The following is a 23,185-nucleotide window of genomic DNA, read 5'->3' as shown; positions in this document are numbered from 1 at the left end:
TTTGGGGGTTTGTTTCTAAAGTTTAGTTGATTATTTGGTAGTTTCTAATACATGGCTCTGGTGGTACTTATTTGTCCCCCCCATCTGACAGTATTGTGTGCCAGGGTCCCCTTATACAAGATTTGTGTTGTTCAAATGTTCCACATTTGTCACTTATTTTCAAGATACAAGAATAAATAAATAGCAGATCTACAAGCTCACAACGAATCTGTGGATCTGTTATTTTCAAACAGTCAGAGGTATATATAGGTTTAAAGTGCCCATGTGCCCTATAATAAATAGTAGCTTCTTTTGGTCTCGTTTTCATAGACCTGGTTGCCCGTTTCTCTCACAAAATCTGGCAACGCGGTGTAATGCGTGGGCGTGAGTGTTTCAACCCGGAAGAGAGAGAGAACGTGTCAGAGATAATATAATATAATATATGTTAGTGTTTCTTTATTTCTATGAGTCTCAGAACAACACGGTGTGTTTGTTGTGTCTCAGATTGTTAGTTCAGTTTAAACACTGAAGAGACACGCTGAGGAAACGGGGAGAAAACAGATCGTGTTGACGTTACAATGAGTAAGAAGTGAACTGACTTTTTGAAGCTAAATTTAAAGCTCAACTTCATAATAGTTTAGTGTCTCAGTTGGACATTTAGAATAGCACAGCAGAATAAGTGCTATTCTGCTGTTTGGGACATTATGGACATTTAGACGTTATTCTGCTGTTTGGGACATTATGGACATTTAGACGTTATTCTGCTGTTTGGGACATTATGGACATTTAGACGTTATTCTGCTGTTTGGGACATTATGGACATTTAGACGCTATTCTGCTGTTTGGGACATTATGGACACACAGAGGACACCGTGGACAACGTGCAGACCTGCATAATGTTATGATGACCACACTGACCTGGACAGGACAGGAACACTAAAGGTACCAGACTCACTATAGCTGTGGATATCTTTAAAGCACAGCTTCAACACTAGCCGTAGATGGCGTAGAATGACTCTCATAGATGTATTTTATGATTCTGTTCAATCTATGAAATGTCAGAATCATAAAATACATCTTAGAGAGTCTTATTCTACGGCTAGCTTAAGACCTACTTCTTCACACTTGCTTTTAGATGATTTTTTAGTTGATTTTTAAATCTCTGTGTTGTTATCCATGTCCTCACTGTATTGCCTGTTTCACTGCCTTTTGCTATTATTTTTATGTTGTTTTATGCTTTATTGTTAAAGTAGTTGTAGTTGTATTGTTGCTCTATAAAGCACTTAGAGATGCATTTCATGTCATGAAAAGTGCTTTACAAATAAAGTTTATTATTATATTAAGGTCTTATAGAGGTTTTTAATAAGGTAGTCCAGGACTCACTAAGGTCTTATAGAGGTTTTTAATAAGGTACTAGTCCAGGACTCACTAAGGTCTTATAGAGGTTTTTAATAAGGTACTAGTCCAGGACTCACTAAGGTCTTATAGAGGTTTTTAATAAGGTACTAGTCCAGGAATCACTAAGGTCTTATAGAGGTTTTTAATAAGGTACTAGTCCAGGACTCACTAAGGTCTTATAGAGGTTTTTAATAAGGTACTAGTCCAGGAATCACTAAGGTCTTATAGAGGTTTTTAATAAGGTACTAGTCCAGGACTCACTAAGGTCTTATAGAGGTTTTTAATAAGGTACTAGTCCAGGACTCACTAAGGTCTTATAGAGGTTTTTAATAAGGTACTAGTCCAGGAATCACTAAGGTCTTATAGAGGTTTTTAATAAGGTACTAGTCCAGGAATCACTAAGGTCTTATAGAGGTTTTTAATAAGGTACTAGTCCAGGACTCACTAAGGTCTTATAGAGGTTTTTAATAAGGTACTAGTCCAGGACTCACTAAGGTCTTATAGAGGTTTTTAATAAGGTACTAGTCCAGGACTCACTAAGGTCTTATAGAGGTTTTTAATAAGGTACTAGTCCAGGACTCACTAAGGTCTTATAGAGGTTTTTAATAAGGTACTAGTCCAGGACTCACTAAGGTCTTATAGAGGTTTTTAATAAGGTACTAGTCCAGGACTCACTAAGGTCTTATAGAGGTTTTTAATAAGGTACTAGTCCAGGAATCACTAAGGTCTTATAGAGGTTTTTAATAAGGTACTAGTCCAGGACTCACTAAGGTCTTATAGAGGTTTTTAATAAGGTACTAGTCCAGGACTCACTAAGGTCTTATAGAGGTTTTTAATAAGGTACTAGTCCAGGACTCACTAAGGTCTTATAGAGGTTTTTAATAAGGTACTAGTCCAGGACTCACTAAGGTCTTATAGAGGTTTTTAATAAGGTACTAGTCCAGGACTCACTAAGGTCTTATAGAGGTTTTTAATAAGGTACTAGTCCAGGACTCACTAAGGTCTTATAGAGGTTTTTAATAAGGTACTAGTCCAGGACTCACTAAGGTCTTATAGAGGTTTTTAATAAGGTACTAGTCCAGGACTCACTAAGGTCTTATAGAGGTTTTTAATAAGGTACTAGTCCAGGACTCACTAAGGTCTTATAGAGGTTTTTAATAAGGTACTAGTCCAGGACTCACTAAGGTCTTATAGAGGTCTTTAATAAGGTACTAGTCCAGGACTCACTAAGGTCTTATAGAGGTTTTTAATAAGGTACTAGTCCAGGACTCACTAAGGTCTTATAGAGGTTTTTAATAAGGTACTAGTCCAGGACTCACTAAGGTCTTATAGAGGTTTTTAATAAGGTACTAGTCCAGGACTCACTAAGGTCTCATAGAGGTTTTTAATAAGGTACTAGTCCAGGACTCACTAAGGTCTTATAGAGGTTTTTAATAAGGTACTAGTCCAGGACTTACTAAGGTCTTATAGAGGTTTTTAATAAGGTACTAGTCCAGGACTCACTAAGGTCTTATAGAGGTCTTTAATAAGGTACTAGTCCAGGAATCACTAAGGTCTTATAGAGGTTTTTAATAAGGTACTAGTCCAGGACTCACTAAGGTCTTATAGAGGTTTTTAATAAGGTACTAGTCCAGGACTCACTAAGGTCTTATAGAGGTTTTTAATAAGGTACTAGTCCAGGACTCACTAAGGTCTTATAGAGGTTTTTAATAAGGTACTAGTCCAGGAATCACTAAGGTCTTATAGAGGTTTTTAATAAGGTACTAGTCCAGGAATCACTAAGGTCTTATAGAGGTTTTTAATAAGGTACTAGTCCAGGAATCACTAAGGTCTTATAGAGGTTTTTAATAAGGTACTAGTCCAGGACTCACTAAGGTCTTATAGAGGTTTTTAATAAGGTACTAGTCCAGGACTCACTAAGGTCTTATAGAGGTTTTTAATAAGGTAGTCCAGGACTCACTAAGGTCTCATAGAGGTTTTTAATAAGGTACTAGTCCAGGACTCACTAAGGTCTTATAGAGGTTTTTAATAAGGTACTAGTCCAGGAATCACTAAGGTCTTATAGAGGTTTTTAATAAGGTAGTCCAGGACTCACTAAGGTCTTATAGAGGTTTTTAATAAGGTACTAGTCCAGGACTCACTAAGGTCTCATAGAGGTTTTTAATAAGGTACTAGTCCAGGACTCACTAAGGTCTCATAGAGGTTTTTAATAAGGTACTAGTCCAGGAATCACTAAGGTCTTATAGAGGTTTTTAATAAGGTACTAGTCCAGGACTTACTAAGGTCTTATAGAGGTTTTTAATAAGGTACTAGTCCAGGACTCACTAAGGTCTTATAGAGGTTTTTAATAAGGTACTAGTCCAGGACTCACTAAGGTCTTATAGAGGTTTTTAATAAGGTACTAGTCCAGGAATCACTAAGGTCTTATAGAGGTTTTTAATAAGGTACTAGTCCAGGACTCACTAAGGTCTTATAGAGGTTTTTAATAAGGTACTAGTCCAGGAATCACTAAGGTCTTATAGAGGTTTTTAATAAGGTACTAGTCCAGGACTCACTAAGGTCTTATAGAGGTTTTTAATAAGGTACTAGTCCAGGACTTACTAAGGTCTTATAGAGGTTTTTAATAAGGTACTAGTCCAGGAATCACTAAGGTCTTATAGAGGTTTTTAATAAGGTACTAGTCCAGGACTCACTAAGGTCTTATAGAGGTTTTTAATAAGGTACTAGTCCAGGAATCACTAAGGTCTTATAGAGGTTTTTAATAAGGTACTAGTCCAGGACTCACTAAGGTCTTATAGAGGTTTTTAATAAGGTACTAGTCCAGGACTCACTAAGGTCTTATAGAGGTTTTTAATAAGGTACTAGTCCAGGACTCACTAAGGTCTTATAGAGGTTTTTAATAAGGTACTAGTCCAGGACTCACTAAGGTCTTATAGAGGTTTTTAATAAGGTACTAGTCCAGGACTCACTAAGGTCTTATAGAGGTTTTTAATAAGGTACTAGTCCAGGAATCACTAAGGTCTTATAGAGGTTTTTAATAAGGTACTAGTCCAGGACTCACTAAGGTCTTATAGAGGTCTTTAATAAGGTACTAGTCCAGGACTCACTAAGGTCTTATAGAGGTTTTTAATAAGGTACTAGTCCAGGACTTACTAAGGTCTTATAGAGGTTTTTAATAAGGTACTAGTCCAGGACTCACTAAGGTCTTATAGAGGTTTTTAATAAGGTACTAGTCCAGGACTCACTAAGGTCTTATAGAGGTTTTTAATAAGGTACTAGTCCAGGACTTACTAAGGTCTTATAGAGGTTTTGTAGCCCCGTTTGGAACCTCTCTCTCCATGACAGCTCTGAGATGAGGTCCCGCTGCGTCCCGCCCGGCAGACGTTGCATCCGGTAAAGGTCAGTGAAGATTACCCTTTATGCAACATTGTATCCAAACAGTATTGTAAAATGTAAGCGACGGGGTTGAAACAACCGTTTAAATCACTTGTTTAGTCAGCCTGTGCCATGTTTTCCTACTCAACCACAGCAGCTGTTCCCATTGCTCCCTGTTCGGCTGCAATAGGAAAACATGGCACAGGCTGACTAAGTTGGCTGACAAGTGATTTAAACGCTTGTTTCAGCCCGTAGATAAGGTCACTTACATCTTACTTTTCGACTATTTTGCAAACTTCTGTAGGTGTCTGGCACTACCTTTACTTTTTGGATACGTTGTTGCATAAAGGGTAATCTTCACTGACCTATACACATTTAATGAATTCCAATCCATATGCACAGCCATACATCACTCCTATGGTTTTTATATGATAATTATGTTGTTATGGACTGGCCTCCGTGCAGAATGGCTGTTTTTATGAAATAGAATGGAGAGCAAAAGTCAGTGACTATTTCATTTCTGCTTGATATGAAAATGGAATAATAATAATAATAATAACACATGACTGCATGCTTTTGGACTGGAAAGGGAAATGGATAAAGACAATAGGGTTCAAACGTTTTTTAATTCTTCTTAGTTCTATATCCAACAATCTGCATCAGTACTCTACAGGGAAATATCAAATACTCATATAATGTGTGAAAACATAAGACTAATATGGCAAAAAGACTGAGATCACTGACTGAAAACAAATGGCAGAATGTGATGTTTGTGTGTTGGGCCACAAGAGATGCAAGAAGTAAGTTTATCCACTATAAAGTTGTACATAGATATTATTTTACACCCATGAAACTGTTCACAATGGGTTCTAGGGGATATTTCACTCTCAAACATGTATGGGATCATTTAAACATCCTAATCTGTAAGGCTTTAGTGTTTCACCCAACACAGTTTTGAAGTTGCTTGATTCAGTATTTAGATATTTGATTTTTTTTTTTTAATCAGGATTTTTTCCTATACAAACTTCAAACTCCATTTTAACCATGTTAGACTCATTGAAAACACCGTCCTTGGTTCTGGTGACTGATATTGTTCTTCTAATACGTGAGGAGAAGATCAATTACTTTTATCATTTATTTTTTATCATTTTTGGGGAAAAAGAAAAAGAAAGGGGGGAAAAAGTGATTGAAAAAAAATGATGGGTTTGTTTAAGAAAGGGGCGTGTATGATAAAATGATTATCAAACATCTAAATACTGAATCAAGCTACTTAAAACGTGTCTGGGGTGAAACACAAAGTAGACGTTAAAATGGACCCAAACATGTCCCTGTAACACAAGACAATAAATGTTGGAAGTGCAAAGGACAAATGGGTAAAGTTTTAAATGCGTTGTGGGACTGCTCTAGGCCTAAAGCTGGGTACTGTTGTTCTGGAAGTCTGTATTGAAATACTCTGAGACGTAGAGATGGGATTAATAGAGCACAGAAGTCTGACGTAATTTACACATCCTACCTGGTTTGTGGTTCCCCCCCCCCCCCCCCCCGTTCTGAATCCCCATAGACGTGTTTAATATCACATCAAATAAGAACTGTGTTCCAAAAATAAACAAATGACCCTGCGGCGGTTTGACTCTTATGGATATGAAGCATCAACTGACGGTGAGAAAAGCATAATGTTACTTCCACCGAATTAGTTACATTTTCACCAGAAACAGACTGTATCAAATATAAGTGACTGACTATCATAAACTATACAGAACCTCCTCCCTGACAATGACGGCGAGACAGTTTGTTTATTTTTGGACCACAATTCTTATATGAGATGATTCTATGATGACCCAATGTTATTCTCTATAGAGAAATGACTTTACGAACCAGGGGATGAACGAGTGACGTCAGGACTTCTGTACTAACAGGTTTTAAAAATGGCTTCCAAAGTTTGCAGTAACGCTCCGTTTTGAACAAAATGCCTCAAATCATGAACACAGCATGCAATTTCCGTGAAATTTTGCACACACATTCCCACTATGCTGAGGGAGAAACGCCACTTAAATGTTTTCAAATCCGCCTCATGGTGGCGCTATAACAGGCTGATTCGTGTTTTTACCTATAACTGCACCGATCTGTGTAAAACTTTGTATGTGCACTCCCTAGAGGCCAAGGAAAAACCTTTGCCCTGTATTTTTTCACATCTGCCTTTTATAGCGCCACCAGGAGGTCAACCTATGTAAAACTTTAAAAAAAAAATATTACTCCTTCCGGTTGTATCCAAATTTCATGCAAATTGGTACACATGAGGAACAAATGCTACCCTTTTAACATTGGCCTGTTATAGCGCCACCAGCAGGTCTAATTTTAGCAAAACACATTTTTGGAACAAAATGCCTCAAATCATGAATGCAGTGTCTGATTGCCGTGAAAGACCTAAGAACAAATGGCACCATTTTCACATTGGCCTATTATAGCGCCACCAGGAGGCCACGATAACCTACCTGACCTGGCGTAGACCTGTGCTCCGAGGAGCACTTTTTCTAGTTAGTTAAAAAATTATAATAAATGACCTGAACATGGAACAATTTGGAGAATTAGATCTTCCACCTATGGATTTAATCTGTCAGAAGCATGGCTGTAAAAAAAAAACTTTTAGACACAGCTGTTTTCAGTGGCAGACTTTTCAAATCAACAATTTCAAGGTGTTGCAGTTTGTGATACAAGGCCTGCAGTTATTGGCATTTATGAATTCATAATGATGTTGCTATAATATGAACACATTTCATAGTGTTGTTGCTATATGCAGCCAGCATTCCTGCGTGTTATACTACTTGATAGTCTGGAGTCATATTTATAATGTTTTGAATGGTATAAGTTTCATAATTGTATTTACCGTAATTTTCGCACTATAAGCCGCACCTGAATATAAGCCGCAGCAGCTAAATTGAATGATTTGTACATATATAAGCCGCACTGGACTATAAGCCGCGGGTGTAAAATCCCTAGATTTAGGAGGTCCCCTAGTGGCCGTTAGCTATAAAAATCCATAGATAAGCCGCACCGTTATATAAGCCGCAGGGTCGAAAAATGGGAAAAAAATCGCGGCTTATAGTCCGAAATTTACGGTATTATATTTCCAGAGAAAGGTCTGAAATCAAATCTGAACTGATGTTTTCACTGTTTTTTCTCCCCACAGCTGTTCTGAGGTTAAGCAATGGATCCATCACCACAACCACGAAAATGGCTCAAAATCAGTAAAAGGTGGCGTCAAACGTTGGAGAAGATTGTGAACACTGATGCCTGTGACAAAGTTGTCAAAGTTGGAAGTGTTGTGTTTGTGAAAGATGATGATGAATTGCGCATCGCAAAGGGAAGTGATGGAACTGAGGTGTTCTTGGGGTTAAGAGATGATGGCACTGAAGTAGCAGTGAAGAGAATGTCTACATCCAACTATAAAGTGCTGGAGAACGAGGAAGGCTTTTTACGTCTTCCAGAGCTTGATCATCCTTTGATTGTACGATACATGGACTTAGTAAAGGATGAGAACTTTGGATACCTTGTTCTTCAGTTATGTGAATACACGCTGGAAGAACACATCAAGAATACATCCGATTCTGAACCGAGGAGAAAGCTTGCAAAGCAGGTTCTCCAAAGCTTGAGAGTACTCCATTCTCAGAGTCCTCCAATTATCCACCGGGATATCAAGCCCCAGAATGTTTTGATTGGTAAGGATTTGTTTTTTAAACAAGCAGATAATGTCAGAAATATTAACATAATTTCCTGAATGTATTTGGATTAATCTAAAATCCTTTTTTATATTTATCTACCCAATTTGCCCTGCAGATATTAAAGGCAAGGCCAGATTGGCCGATTTTGGAATCAGCAGATGGATGCCCGAAGGACAAACAACACATTTCACTAGCTGTGCAGGAACTCGATGCTGGAAGGCGAAGGAGACCTTGAATGTAGGAGGTGATGCACCGTGTAAACGCAGCACTGACATCCAGGTTTGTTCTTATTCTGCATGAGAACTATCTAATCATGAGTACAACACATACTGTACCGTCAGTAAATGGTTACATTCATTCTAAAGGTGGCTGGGATGTTGACATATTACATCCTGTCTGGAGGACACCATCCATTTGGCGAAGACTTTAGATGTGAAGTCAACATTTATGATGGGAAGTACAACCTGGACCATGTTCAGGATGCGGTCGCCAAGGATCTCATCGAGAGGATGATCAATGAAGACCCAAAGAAAAGACCTACAGTGAAGGAATGCTTGGCTCATCCATTCTTCTGCTCAAACCAAAAGTACTAGAAATAAGCAATGTTTTTCCCACTGCATCCCCTGCGTTTATTTTTTGCATTCCCTGAAATCTCAATTTTATTTCTTCTTTAAGGATCTACGCCATCATTTTTTTAAATATTTAATATTGTTTATGTCCCTCAAACGTTTTTTCAAAAGGTTTGAGCCTAAATCAAGCCTCAGATATATATATATATATATATATATATATATATATATATATATATATATATATATATATATATATATATATATACTCATTCCAACTAACTTCTCTCTGGCTTATAAAGCACTTTCACCTGCAATACCACATTGTCCTTATTTGGCACGGGGCGCTATTGAGCCAGTTTGTATGCATTATTATTATTATTATTATGCGTTATCTCCTGGTTCTGTGTGGAAAAAGTACGTAAAAAAAAAAAAACGGAACTGAAAAACGGGAGGGATTATACAAAGTAGATATCGCTTTGTGACGTCACAGGCGGGGGCAAATCATTTGGCCTGTTTTGAGACCAATTTACATTAAACCCCAGATATGCTGTGAAAGCCTGAGTTCTCAAACTGGGGTATGTTTTGGGATAGAAGAGAGGCAGGGGAGACCAAAAACACACAAAAAAAGAAGGAAACGTTAAAATTCATGGTGTAGTCCCTTTAATAAAAAGGCTTGAAGGGAGGTACTTCCATGGCCTACAGTCAGAGTGCAGAAATATAACTTGGAAGATCTAAGCAACAAACTGACTTTGTCATTGAAACGTTTGTATGATTCCAGAAGTGTTTACCAGAGAGCAGAGAGCCCTGTGGACAGTGACGGGTCAGAGGATGGACCTGGACCTTCACACACACAGTAAGATCACTGATATCTATGAACTGCAACGATATAAAGAATGTTTTTATTATTATTCACCATAGTAACACTTTTTATGAATCCTTGTCTATAATGCATTATAGATGTGCTTAGAATGCATTAGGCTATACTCTGTTTATAACACTGCCTAATCATAGTTGTAAGAGCTCATACATATTCATAATGCTTCATGACAATAATTAAAACATAAAGCATTTTATTACTCTTTTGCGTCTGCACTGAATGATTAGTCATTTACACAGGCTTCTGGCTGCTAAAGTCTTTTCTTTTGTTTAGTTTTTAAGAAGCTATATAAGTTGTAGTTATTATTTTTACTTTTATTATTACTAGGGCTGGGACTCGATTAAAAAAAATAATCTAATTAATTAGAGGCTTTGTAATTAATTAATCTAAATTAATCGCATTTTAATCGCACATCAATATTTGACCTGAGATCAATGAAAAAAATTGTTTTCAAATGGATTTTGGTAAACGTCTTTAAGTACATGTACTCAAGAACTGTACTTAAGTACAATTTTGAGGTATTTGCACTTGACTCTCGAATACGCCTATTTCCAATTTTTTAATACTTTTACTTCTACTCCAGTAACTCCACTATATCTCAGAGGCAAATATTTTACTTTTAAACTTATTTTAAAACTTTAGTTACAAGTTACTTTGTAGATTTCGATTAATATTATAAAACATAGAGTAACCATGTGAAAATAGCAGATCTACAAGCACAAGGCATTGTGAGCTTGTAGATCTGCTATTTTCCACCATTGGAGGCTGGTAGAGTGTGTTGTTGTTAGTTGTTAGTTGTCCCCAAACGGGACAAACGCGCGCGTGGGGGGCGGCATCCATTACAGATTCTGATTTGCCCAGCCAACATTATCAAGCAGGCTATGCGGCACGTCTTCATTCAGTGGCTGCTCTGTTGTTGTGAGAACAACGTCGTTCTCACTTCTCAGACAGCTTCTCAGGCGGACCGATAATACCAGCGCACCAACCTGGTGCGCTGGATAATAGGTCCGTGTGAAACTCGTCCAGTGAGAAACGTTCCGCGGTGAAAAAATAGGCGCGATTAAAATGCGTTAATTTTTTTAACGCGATAATTTTTTTGTAATTAATTGATCGAAATTAACGCGATAAAGTCCCGGCCCTAATTATTACTTATTTGGCCAGGCATCATAATACTTTCATGGATTAAAGTTCTCAGTCACTACAACTGATTACAGTCATTTGGATTCATTCCATATAAGGCAGCATGTCTTCAATGGAAGCTTTGACATGTTTTGAAATTAGCAAGTGATTCTAAAACAAAAACTTGGACACATTGTTGCAACTAACAACTGTCATCTATCAGGAGGAGTGAGATGGATGTTCACCCCCTAAAACGACCAAAGCTTAATGCACCTGTTGTTCCAGGTAAGAAGCCTGAATTCAACATAAACAGAGATCAGACAGAGTGTTATTGTACCACTTGCTGTAAAGTCTGCTTTCCACTAAAGACGATGCATGATGTGTTTGTTTTAACTCTATGGTTAGAGATTCTCTGCTGAACGTGTCAGTCACTCATCTCAAACAGTCTGGTAGCAACACAAAGCGAGCGACGCAGTGATGTCGTCCAACCCAGATATTCACTCAGTGTCTCTATTTGAGCAAGGTTTACATCCTCCATAGAGCTCAAAGATCAATGAATGTATCAGGTAGAGGTTAGTGATTACCATCTTTAAGTGACCCACGTTTTTAAATCTGTCTCCAAAACATTGGTAGACAACTCTAGGCCTAAGTGGGAGACAGAGAGAGAGAGAGAGAGAGAATTAGTTTAATTAGTTTGTGTATTCTTTTACTCATATCCATCACGTGATGTGTGATGACATCATCACCAGTCAGTTCATTGTTCCACCACAGCTGCACCTGATTGTCCATCCTACATAAACAACTGTATGAATTGAATACACAGGACCGCAATGGAAACAAGCCCTCAGGGCTTTGTGTTATCCTTTTAGCATCATTGTATAATGGTACCACTGTACATTTGCAAACTGTTAATAAAGTATTCATTCAATCAATCGGCACTGCGGACCCTGGCCGTCAGAACAGCAGCTGGGGAACAACGAATTATGGGTGGAACCCGTCAACCATGATGTCCTACATTAGAAATTATTGTCGAAAGGAGCACGGTGGCGCAGTCGGTAGCGCTGTCGCCTCACAGCTAGAAGATCCTGGGTTCGATTCCCGCCAGGGACGCTGTGGGCGCTGGGGGCGTGTCTTCTCCTCCGCGTCATCAGCGCCCATACCCAGGGTGGGGTTGGCGAAAGGGCCTACTCTGTGTGGAGTTTGCATGTTCTCCCCGTGTCTCCTAGGGTAGTTAATACCCTCACAAAAACATGTAGTAATCCTGGTCGCTATACCGCCTCCCCCATGACAGCCGGGGCGCCTGATGGAGGGGAAGGGAACTGGTTGGAATAACGTGTTCCTTCCACGCGCTACGTCCAACCAGGGAAACTCCCCCCTGTCAGGTGACAAGAAGGTCAGTTGGCTCTCATGCACTGAAGGAAGCATGAGCTCGGCCCTGGCCTCCCTGGCTGTGGGGGACTGGTGTAGCGCTGGTGTAGGGCTGGTGTAGCGCCCAGGATCACTTAGGAAATTGGCACCGGGTGAAAAAAAAATGGGTTACAAAAATCGCGGGATAAAAATTATAAAAAAAAAAAAAAGAAATTATTGTCGATAAATGGATTTCCCTGAGACAGCTCTTCCAATAAATAACATGCAAGCCTCTCTCTTTCCCCTCGCCGTAGCGCCCCCTGTGGTCGGCCCAGAGAAGAGTAAGCTGATTCAGCAGAAGCTGGTTCTTCTGCTCCACGCACACAAGTGCCAGCGGCGTGAGCAGGCCAACGGGACGGTAGTCCAGTGCATCCTGCCCCACTGTCGCCCCATGAAGAACATCCTGAACCACATGACTCACTGCACGGCTGGCAGATCATGCAAGGGTAAGAGTCTGTACTAGTCACTAGTTTTATACCTAACGCTAACAATAACCATACATTTTATGTCTGTGTTTTGTTACATAAACACCAGGCTGTGACATAGTTATTTTTTTATCCCTCATGGATGGAATTCAAGTTTAGTTTTACTTACTAAATGTGCATATGCATGACTATATATTTGTACATAATATCTGTCAAAAAGATACATTTCCAAAATACTAGTAAAACTAACCTGTTAACTCAGTCAGAATGTATTTGTCACGTCACGGTTTACAGGCTGAAATATTGTTTCCATGTTGTAGTATTCTGTGAGAAGATAGAAGTAGAGTAAGAGCAAAGGGAAAGAGACAGAAAAACAGCATAAATGGAACAAACAGGAAACCCTTCAACATAGGTGCTGCAACTAGGTGGCAGAGTAGATCACAATGGGACGCATTTAGTCTCATCTATTATACAGTATGTGTTGTTTCTCATACTCCTGTACCTGATGATCCTCTTTTCTTTTCTTTTCTTTCTTTTCTCCAACACTCTCTCCCCTCCAGTGGATCACTGTGTCTCATCCAGACAGATTATCTCTCACTGGAACAAATGCACACGACACGACTGTCTTGTCTGTGGGCCAGCGAGAACTGGATACAAGAGAGACCAGCAGTGTAAGTGTTTTACTGACCTTCTGCATGTGTTTATACAGAATATGCTAATTATCTTGCTTATGTTCTATTGATGAAATGCAATCAGTGAATTGAAATGATAATTCAGTATCATCCATTAATTACAATTTACAATGTAGTCATTTATAAGACTCTCTTTATCCAGAGTGAATTACAATAAACAAGGTAAACACATACATAGAATACAGAGACAGTGTAGTGTCTCAGTAAACTATAGGATCATAGAATACAGAGACAGTGTAGTGTCTCAGTAAACTATAGGATCATAGAATACAGAGAGACAGTGTAGTGTCTCAGTAAACTATAGGATCATAGAATACACAGAGACAGTGTAGTGTCTCAGTAAACTATAGGATCATAGAATACAGAGAGACAGTGTAGTGTCTCAGTAAACTATAGGATCATAGAATACAGAGAGACAGTGTAGTGTCTCAGTAAACTATAGGATCATAGAATACAGAGACACAGTGTAGTGTCTCAGTAAACTATAGGATCATAGAATACAGAGACAGTGTAGTGTCTCAGTAAACTATAGGATCATAGAATACAGAGACAGTGTAGTGTCTCAGTAAACTATAGGATCATAGAATACAGAGACAGTGTAGTGTCTCAGTAAACTATAGGATCATAGAATACAGAGACAGTGTAGTGTCTCAGTAAACTATAGGATCATAGAATACAGAGACAGTGTAGTGTCTCAGTAAACTATAGGATCATAGAATACAGACACAGTGTAGTGTCTCAGTAAACTATAGGATCATAGAATACAGAGACAGTGTAGTGTCTCAGTAAACTATAGGATCATAGAATACAGAGACAGTGTAGTGTCTCAGTAAACTATAGGATCATAGAATACAGAGACACAGTGTAGTGTCTCAGTAAACTATAGGATCATAGAATACAGAGACAGTGTAGTGTCTCAGTAAACTATAGGATCATAGAATACAGAGAGACAGTGTAGTGTCTCAGTAAACTATAGGATCATAGAATACAGAGACAGTGTAGTGTCTCAGTAAACTATAGGATCATAGAATACAGAGAGACAGTGTAGTGTCTCAGTAAACTATAGGATCATAGAATACAGAGAGACAGTGTAGTGTCTCAGTAAACTATAGGATCATAGAATACAGAGAGACAGTGTAGTGTCTCAGTAAACTATAGGATCATAGAATACAGAGACAGTGTATTGTCTCAGTAAACTATAGGATCATAGAATACAGAGACAGTGTAGTGTCTCAGTAAACTATAGGATCATAGAATACAGAGACAGTGTAGTGTCTCAGTAAACTATAGGATCATAGAAGAGAGTGTTTTAGAGTGAATCAGGCAATACAGTGAGTACAACAACACAGAGATTTAAAAATCAACCAAAAAATCAGCTAAAAGAGTGAAGAAGTAGGTCTTGAGTTGTGCTTTCTAATTCTATAGTTTACTGCAGTGCTTCTCAAACTTTTTCATGCCAGGGACCCCAAAATTGATATATATTTCGCCGCGGACCCCCATCTGAACATATTTTGTGCCAGGGACCCCGTGAAGCAAAGATTTGTGTTGAAATGTTTGCTTTAAAATAAATATATTCAAAGATTTGCATGAATCTTCAAGATTTTTCAAAAATAGCAGATATACAAGCTCATAGCACCGGCACTCGGTCCCGCGCTATGAGCTTGTATATCTGCTATTTTTGAATAGCCAAAGTATAAAAGGTTAAAATTATTGTGATGCTATATTCACACATTTTGCTGGGGACCCCCTGGAACCCCCTCAAGGACCCCTGGGGGTCCCCGGACCCCACTTTGAGAACCAATGGTTTACTGAGACACTACACTGTCTCTGTATTCTATGATTCTATAGTAGAGTCTAGGACATGAGGAGCGTTGTCTATGGTATTTTAGAGAAGAGAGAAGAGTCTAGGATGTGTGGACAGTGTGCACATTCACATACACTCATATTCATTCCTCTTTTCACTCCTCCTATCCACCTCTCTCTTTCATCCCTCTTTCTCTCCTCCTCCTGCTCCCCACAGCCCAGCCCAACATCAACCCTCCCATCCAGATAGACCCTGGCGCTAGCCCGATGATGATAGCTTATGCTGCCTTAGGCGTCCCTTATGAACCTCCACAGACCCTGACACACATACAGACCCTTCAGGGACAGCCTACAATGAGGGACCTTATTGCTATGGGTGAGTTTAGTTGCTGATCATGTGCAAGAATTTAAAATGTTTTTAACTTTATATAATTATATCCCACCCTTTCATTGTGTGTCCATGTAGGAGGGAACGCCATGGGAGGGAATGATGTTGATGTGCAGTCCATCCGGAAGTCCATGATCCTCCCAGATCTTTTGACACAGAGGTCAGTAGACATGAGCCTTACCTGAGCTCCTAATGCCGTCCTAACTGTTACATTTACATTCACACCCAGTTCAGTGTCAACACTAGTTCACAACGATAACCACAACACTAAACACGATGCTAACCACGACACTTAAGCAGTAAACCGGGTGTGTCCGAGGTTATGAGTGACAGCTGTCACCGCATGCCAACATGTGATGTCCGCTGTCCAGATGACTGCATGGGAAATAGCACATTCTGTAGATTGGAAAGGAATCAATATTGATCGACTACAGAATTGTAGGGAATGTCCCTCCCTGGATGAGTTGACTGGAACTCTCACATTCATCTATTCACTGTAGACTTTATGTTTATGAACCAAATACACATTGAAACGATTCTGTGTTAATATCTGTTCCTCATTGTTTCCCCCCTTTTCTTTGATGTCTCCTTGTCTTTTCTATCATTCTCTTTCTCTCAGCTTGGACTCCATGTCCACAGCAGGCAGGAGGAAGTCTTGGCATGAAGGCATCACACAGACCTTCCGTAACTTCTATGTCAACAAGATGTGAGTCTTCACCACATAGAAACCACAACCAATACAATGTGTGCTCACCTTGACCTGAACAATGATCCATTATTGGATCATGCAAGATAATTCTCTAAGTCTCAAGAGTTAAATCTTTTTTTTTTCTGTCTTTTTTAAAATATTTTTTTATTGGGAATAATTCAATAACAGATGTCAAAAGTCATTGCATGTAAAGTCACCCCCATTTTTTCTTCTTTTACACATCACGAGACAACCCAAAAGACATGCAGTCCCCCCCAAACAGAAAACAACAAATAAACAGATAAACAGAAAAACAAAACAATGACGTAACTGAAAATAAGTACTAATAAAGTAAACGTACAAGCAAGTCCATGGGTCACATCATGGGTCACACAGTTAACTGTCATATACACCCATGGGAGAGACACTGAAATCCACTGTCTGCTACACCTGCTGCCCACAGAGCGTTCTAATCTGGAGAGATTAAAATATTCAATGAAAGGTCTCCATGACTCAAAGAAGCTTTCAGTGGTTCCTCAGAGAGAGATTTTTTTTTCTAGGCTTAAAAAGTACATCACATCATTAAGCCAGATTGAGTGAGAGGGTGGTTTTGGAGATTTCCAAGCTAGTAATATTCTTCTTCTCACCAAGACAGTTGCAAAAGCAATGATCTCAAACTTTTGATTTCAGAATTGTAAAGGGTTTGATGGTGTGCCAAAAAATATAGCTAGCAATGGACAGGGCTGCAGTACAGTTTCTAAAACCTCTGATAGCGTGTCAAACACAAGTGACCAGAACCGTTGCTGTGGGGAAGACCCATACATGTGTGTAAGGTGTGCTTGTGTCTGGGCACAGCGACCACACTTTGAGTCAGCCTCAGGGTACATTTCAGCCACCCTGGCTTTACTAACTACTTTCAGTTGAATTAGGCTGAGCCGTGCACATGAGGTAGTTGAGTTCACTCTATATAAAGCGTCTGCCCACCACTCATCTGTCAACTCCATCCTCAATTCTCTCTCCCGTTTGTTTTTTAATCGTTGTGTATTAACTTCGGTGAGAGATGAAATAACTGTATAGCTCTCTGAGATAAATCCACTCTCCGTTGGTGAAATCAGCAGCAGTTTTTCACACTTCTGGTTATTAGGAAGATGTGGAAATGAACCAAATGTATCTTTCACAAACTGACGGATCTGCAGAAATCTGAAGAAGTTATCGCGGGAAATTCAGCACATAGAGACAGAAAGCTATGAAATATATTGTCCTTGTACAAGTCCTTAATGCGCCGAAGTCCAACATCATACCACCTATTAAATGATGAGTCTATGGTAGATGGAGTAAATAAGTGGTTCATTTTAATGGGAGCCTGTATAGATGGGGAAGTATTATATGATATCATTTAAAATGATGTTGAAATTGGATCCAAGGGTTAGAGTTCAATCTTTTAAGTGTGACTTTGTTTCTTTCATTCTCTGTGTGTTGGCTGAGCAGTGTATTAGAGGGATTTCCAAACCCAGGCCCAGCTGTACTGAAGGACAAGAGGATGGAGAACTTGATGACTTACGCTCGGAAAGCAGAGGGAGAATATTATGAATCAGCTAACAGTGAGGTAAGAATCTAATATTCTCTCCATTCAATGTATTTCCATGTATTAGTGACTACATGAGGTCCATTGTAGCGGTCCCAAACACATTTCTATAGAAATGAAAATAACAGTAGACCAAAGAGGAGGCATGTTGTTCTACATCTTTCCAAAGCCAACAGTGTAGGTTGGCTTTGAGAGGGACCACAGTACACAGTACACATGGGGGGAATTTACACTGACTTTACTGTATGTGGAGACAATGAAAACAACAAATAGTTAATAAATAAAATAAACAACAGGGATTTTGTCAAGTACTGTATCCACCAAACATTATTAACATTATTAACATTATTACAGCAACCTCATTTATACCTAGTGAGGCCCTGTCTTTTCTTTTAGAAATACAGGAAGTAAAAGTTAATTCCAGTGTCTTAACAGCTCAAATCACTCTCTACTGTATGTGACCACCAGGATGAATACATAAACCTGATCATGGAGAAGATCCAGAAGGCCCAGAAGGAACTGGAGAAGATGAGGCAGCAGAAGTGGCAGCAGAGACTCCAGGAGCAGAGCATGATGTCCAGCCAGCCTGGCATGCCTCCTTCAGGTCTGCTACAGGGTTCCTCCGGCATGGGGCAGCCGCTCATGACCCCCGGACAACCCCCAAGTAAACACACACACACACACACACACACACACACACACACACACACACACACACACACACACACACACACACACACACACACACACACACACAGTTAACTTTTCAACTAACTTCAACCTCAAAAGAGATAAAAAAGTGTGAGGCCTGGAGGTTTTCTCTATGTTTAGAGATTCTCTGCTGAACGTGTCAGTCTTGTAGGACTTGTCAGTCACTCATCTCAAACAGTCCTGCACTGGTAGCAACACAAAGCGAGCGACTGCAGTGATGTTATAATAATCTAAAATATTCACTCAGTGTCTCTATTTGAGTGAGGTTTACATCCTCCATAGAGGTCAAAGATCACTGAATGCAGAGGTCAAAGATCACTGTGCTCTCCTCTCCTCTCCTCTCCTCTCCTCCCACAATCCCCTCTTCTCCTCATTCCCTCATTATTGCAGAATATGTCTGTTCAGTTCTGAAAATGTTCGTTAGGGTTAGTATGTTATCCTTTCTCTTCCAGAGCTCAGCCTCAGCATCACGACTAAAGAGCTGATCAGAACAAACAAGACAAAACTTCAACATATCCTGATGGCAGACAGTAGATATGTCATCCAGTGTGTGTTTGAACATGAAGAAAAGCTCCTGGTGGACTTTGAGTATCTAAGGCTGAAGAGCATCTCTGACCCAGGCCAGGCAGCTACTGAACTTGTGGACAAAATGATGAACAAGGGAGAAACGACTTGCCGGTCCTTCCTGTCTCTGCTACGAGACACAAAACTAACAGACCCGTTTCCTGATCTGAAGACGATGCCCTGGTACAAACCTTGATTTAACTGCCATGACCACAAGCTACTGTGATGCAGCTACTTAGGGTTAATACCCGTCCCATAAAATACAGAATCGTCTCGTATTTGGAAACTAAAAGACGTGTGTCCTAATGAACTGATACAGGATGCACTTTACTCCGTATTTTAAGGTCGGTTAATCAACATGAATGACAGGGTGATCTATTTGAGACATTACGGTAATTCTGCTGTCCTGTTCTGCTTCCTGTCTGTCCCTCCCTCAGGAATATGGACATTACACTATTGAAAGTGTCACCTTAAAGGTAGGGTAAGTGATTTTCTTTGGTTAAAATAAGTGTTAAGTAGCTGTATATTCTGATAGTACTCATTGCTATAGAGTGTTTGTTCAGTAAAAGGAGTCTCCTTGTCTCTCCAGCTCTTTATTAAACAGAAAATGCATTTTCGTTTCAGTTTCAGTTTCATTTCCAATTTTATCCAATCAGGATAGAGAACTTAATCAGGATACAGATTAAACAAGTGAAATTGGAAGTGATGACACTAAGAAATGAGTGGCCATAGCTGAGTGGTTAGTGAGCCCGCCTAGGGAGCCAGAGGCCCTGGTTGCCCCAGGTTCGATTCCAGGCCAGGTCAGCATATGTGTCGATGAAATGAAATTTGTCCCTGAGCAAGACTCTTAACCCCTAATTGCTCACAGGTTCTCATTGGAAACAAGACCGCAAGGACTTTCATGAACGACCTGTTAAAAGGAATTATCCTTATCCTTACACAATTGGAACTGGAACACTATAAAAATGAAGCTTAAAAATGGGTACTTTCTCCTGATTGGCTGAGATTTTGACACCTACGGAAAAATGTATTTTCTGTTTATTAAAGAGCTGGAGAGAGACGGGGAGACTTGTGTTACTGAACAAACACTCTATAGCAATGATTACTATCAGAATATAGTGCTTTAACCTTTTAACTAAATACTTTGTGTTTTAACCAAAAAATATCACTTACCCTACCTTTAAGTCCCTCATTGAGAGTGCTGTGGTGTTACTGCTGTGTACTGTACAGTGTAATTGTTTACATGTTGTTTTACTCTTTTATTGTCGGAGGAATCACTCAGTAATTTACGCTCATGCCCTTAAGGGTCCATTTTGGTTCAATTTGTACTCTCTTTTATTCTCTACTCTCTAGTTATGATGGTCCTCGAAATGTAAAAGTATGTGGACTTCACGTCTGCTATAGACGCCTTAACAGACGACGTCACACTGATACGAAACAGTATGCGCACGCAGGTCGGCAGCAAAAGAACCCCACCGCTCATAAGATGCAATGTAAAAGTGGTCACAGCCTCACGTGTAAAAATGCTTCCCATCACACTTTCAGATGCTGTTTTTCTCTCAGTATGGAGGAAGAATGCTTAGGATTTTTACTGTGATCTCTCGCTCTTGAAATATATAATCCTTGGTTTCTGTTGTGTGTAAACAATAATAACAATTCAAAGCAGTTGTCCTCAAAACTCCACCTCCAGTGTCTGTCATAAGAACGGAGGGAGCGCTCTATGATCATGGCATCAGAACCTGCTTGGCTCGCGCAGCTGCAGCCCCTCAAGACTAATTTATGCTCCGTCCCGCGAAGGTGTCGCGCGCAGAGAACGGCGGAGAATAGCAGATCTCCAAGCTCACAGCGGTCGCATCCGTGACGCGGTTGTGAGCTTGTATGTCAGCTGTTCTCGGTGCGCTATACCGTTGCGCGATGAAGTATATATATGTGTCGCCAGGGCGCACCCCACTAGCCTACACACAGAGGAGTATGAACTGAAACAAGCTCACCCCAAAACAGCAGGTTTGGGGATCTGTTGGGAATTGATTACATGAAGCAGTCACCTGTGCGTCCAGTCTCAATGTTTGTAAACAAATAATTGGTCTATACAATCACAATATAGCAGACATGAAGTCCACATACCAGCTCTGACGGTGAGATCAGGGACGTGCACAGATAGACTCTAGGTGGTGCTAGAGCACCTGCCCTTTGCCCTCTTGAACAGAAGTGCCCTTTTGAAAAAAAGGGGGGGAAAAAGTTGTTGTTTTTTCAGTTTACAGCAGGGGTCTTCAACAGGGGGTCCGGGACCCCTAGGGGGTCCTCAGAGTTACTACAGGGGGTCCGCCAATTCTTTATGTGATATGATTTTTCTTTTTACCATAACCACTCGAAACCTAGCATCCCTTTTCTGAGGAGAACATTACGCCTCGCGTTGCGAGGCGTTGTGGGCTTGTAGATCGGCTATTTTTGGCAAAGAGGTATAGGTGTAGAGGGAAAAAAGAGCAGACCAAGTCAACAAAAAAAATATAATTTACTTGAGAACCTGCCCCTCAAAATGTCTGTGCACGCCACTGAGTGAGATAAAACGGGTTCCAACCTGTTCCTAAATGTTGAATCCGGTTCTGAATCCCAACCCTACTTGTGAAAAGGCCTGTTTTTGAAAAGTTGTGCTTTTTAAGAGGCCATAAACAAGGTGCATAAAGTAATGCATCGTACTAGTAAGGACGTGTAAAGACAAACGGCACATTTGTGTTATATTTGCTGCTTATAACCAGTCAGTCTGTAGTACTGTACTGAATGACATCTTACTTTTCATAGATTTTTTTTGGTCTGTTTAATAGAAAACCTATAATTTCTTTGCATCATGTTGAATCACATCGTATCGCATTGGGTAGAACTAAATCCTTATCAAATGGCATCGGGAACGGGTGAATCGTACGGCATCGTTTCGGCAGGGCTTCAATGTATCTCTAATGTATCGTATCGCTGACAGTGTATCAAGACGCGTATGGAGTCGGCCTCAGTGATGGAGATTCACATGCTTAATGTATACTTTACTTTAAACATTCCAAATATTTGTTTTTATTATATTTTGGGGAAAAAACAACCAATTTAACGAGGTGCCCACTCCTCCTTGGTGCCCACCCATCCATACATTTCAGTGGTTTGAGGGTTTGTCTCTGAATATGAAGAATCAACAGGTTTTATTTGTCTAGCAGTGAAAGGTTGATGGACAACATTGAGCCAACATGCTCAACAGGCAGTCTGTCGTTTTTTATTGTTTTGTTTCTATATTTTAGTTTTTTGTCCACGTCCTCATTTAGTGTTCTGACAGCAGCTCTCTCTCAGCTTTGAGCCCTATTGGCTGTGAGACATCTGAGGCGCTTCCTATTGGCTGTGAGACATATGAGGCGCTTCCTATTGGCTGTGAGACATATGAGGCGCTTCCTATTGGCTGTGAGACATCACAAACAGTTTGTATTTTCTGGACATTGCTTTTTATACATGTTTTATATTTGTATGAACCTATCAGGGATTTATTTTCCTACGTGAAATATGTATTTTTTCTACAGTTTGAATATGATTAGGTTGATGTTTCTATTGCTGACTCTGAAAGATTAGACTTGAAACACATTGTAAAATGATCTACATGTACTGTATGTCAACATACTATAAAATGGTGTTTCTGCACTCAATATAATGTTACAGTTGAATAAATGCATATGTTCATTACATTGATCTTGTACTGCAACGTGACTGAATCATGCAATAGGTAGATGAGCACTTTAGAAGACTTTTTGTGTGATAGAAATGTTTAGTTTTCTTCTTTAGAAATACACCGCAAATGTGCTTTGAATTGAAAATGGAGAAATCAGATTACAACCAGAGTCACGGCCCCAAG

At 39.7% G+C, this 23,185-nt stretch overlaps 1 protein-coding gene across 2 annotated transcripts; it reads left to right on the top strand.

Moving 5' to 3' along the window:
- The first annotated feature begins 408 nt into the window (after nucleotides 1-408).
- On the top strand, nucleotides 409-22,957 carry LOC311055307 (uncharacterized protein). Of its 2 annotated transcripts, none has more exons than XM_084071438.1 (14): nucleotides 409-921; nucleotides 7,940-8,468; nucleotides 8,587-8,750; nucleotides 8,837-9,057; nucleotides 9,822-9,896; nucleotides 11,263-11,324; nucleotides 12,701-12,892; nucleotides 13,432-13,542; nucleotides 15,584-15,742; nucleotides 15,833-15,914; nucleotides 16,374-16,460; nucleotides 17,931-18,048; nucleotides 18,496-18,631; nucleotides 19,191-22,957. In XM_084071438.1, exons 2-14 carry the CDS (start codon nucleotides 7,958-7,960, stop codon nucleotides 19,496-19,498), a joined length of 2,226 nt encoding a protein of 741 aa, XP_083927564.1. In that variant the 5' UTR covers nucleotides 409-921; nucleotides 7,940-7,957; the 3' UTR covers nucleotides 19,499-22,957. The 2 variants fall into 2 exon arrangements, with proteins under 2 accessions (XP_083927564.1, XP_083927563.1); XM_084071437.1 differs by having other exon boundaries at nucleotides 18,496-18,691.
- Nucleotides 22,958-23,185: the final 228 nt, after the last annotated feature.

The sequence above is a fragment of the Gymnoscopelus microlampas genome, assembly GCF_963454915.1.
Source record: "Gymnoscopelus microlampas genome assembly, chromosome: 11".
NCBI lineage: Eukaryota > Metazoa > Chordata > Actinopteri > Myctophiformes > Myctophidae > Gymnoscopelus > Gymnoscopelus microlampas.
The sequence above is the reverse complement of the archived record's forward strand: the minus strand, read 5'-3'. Positions and strand labels throughout refer to the sequence as shown.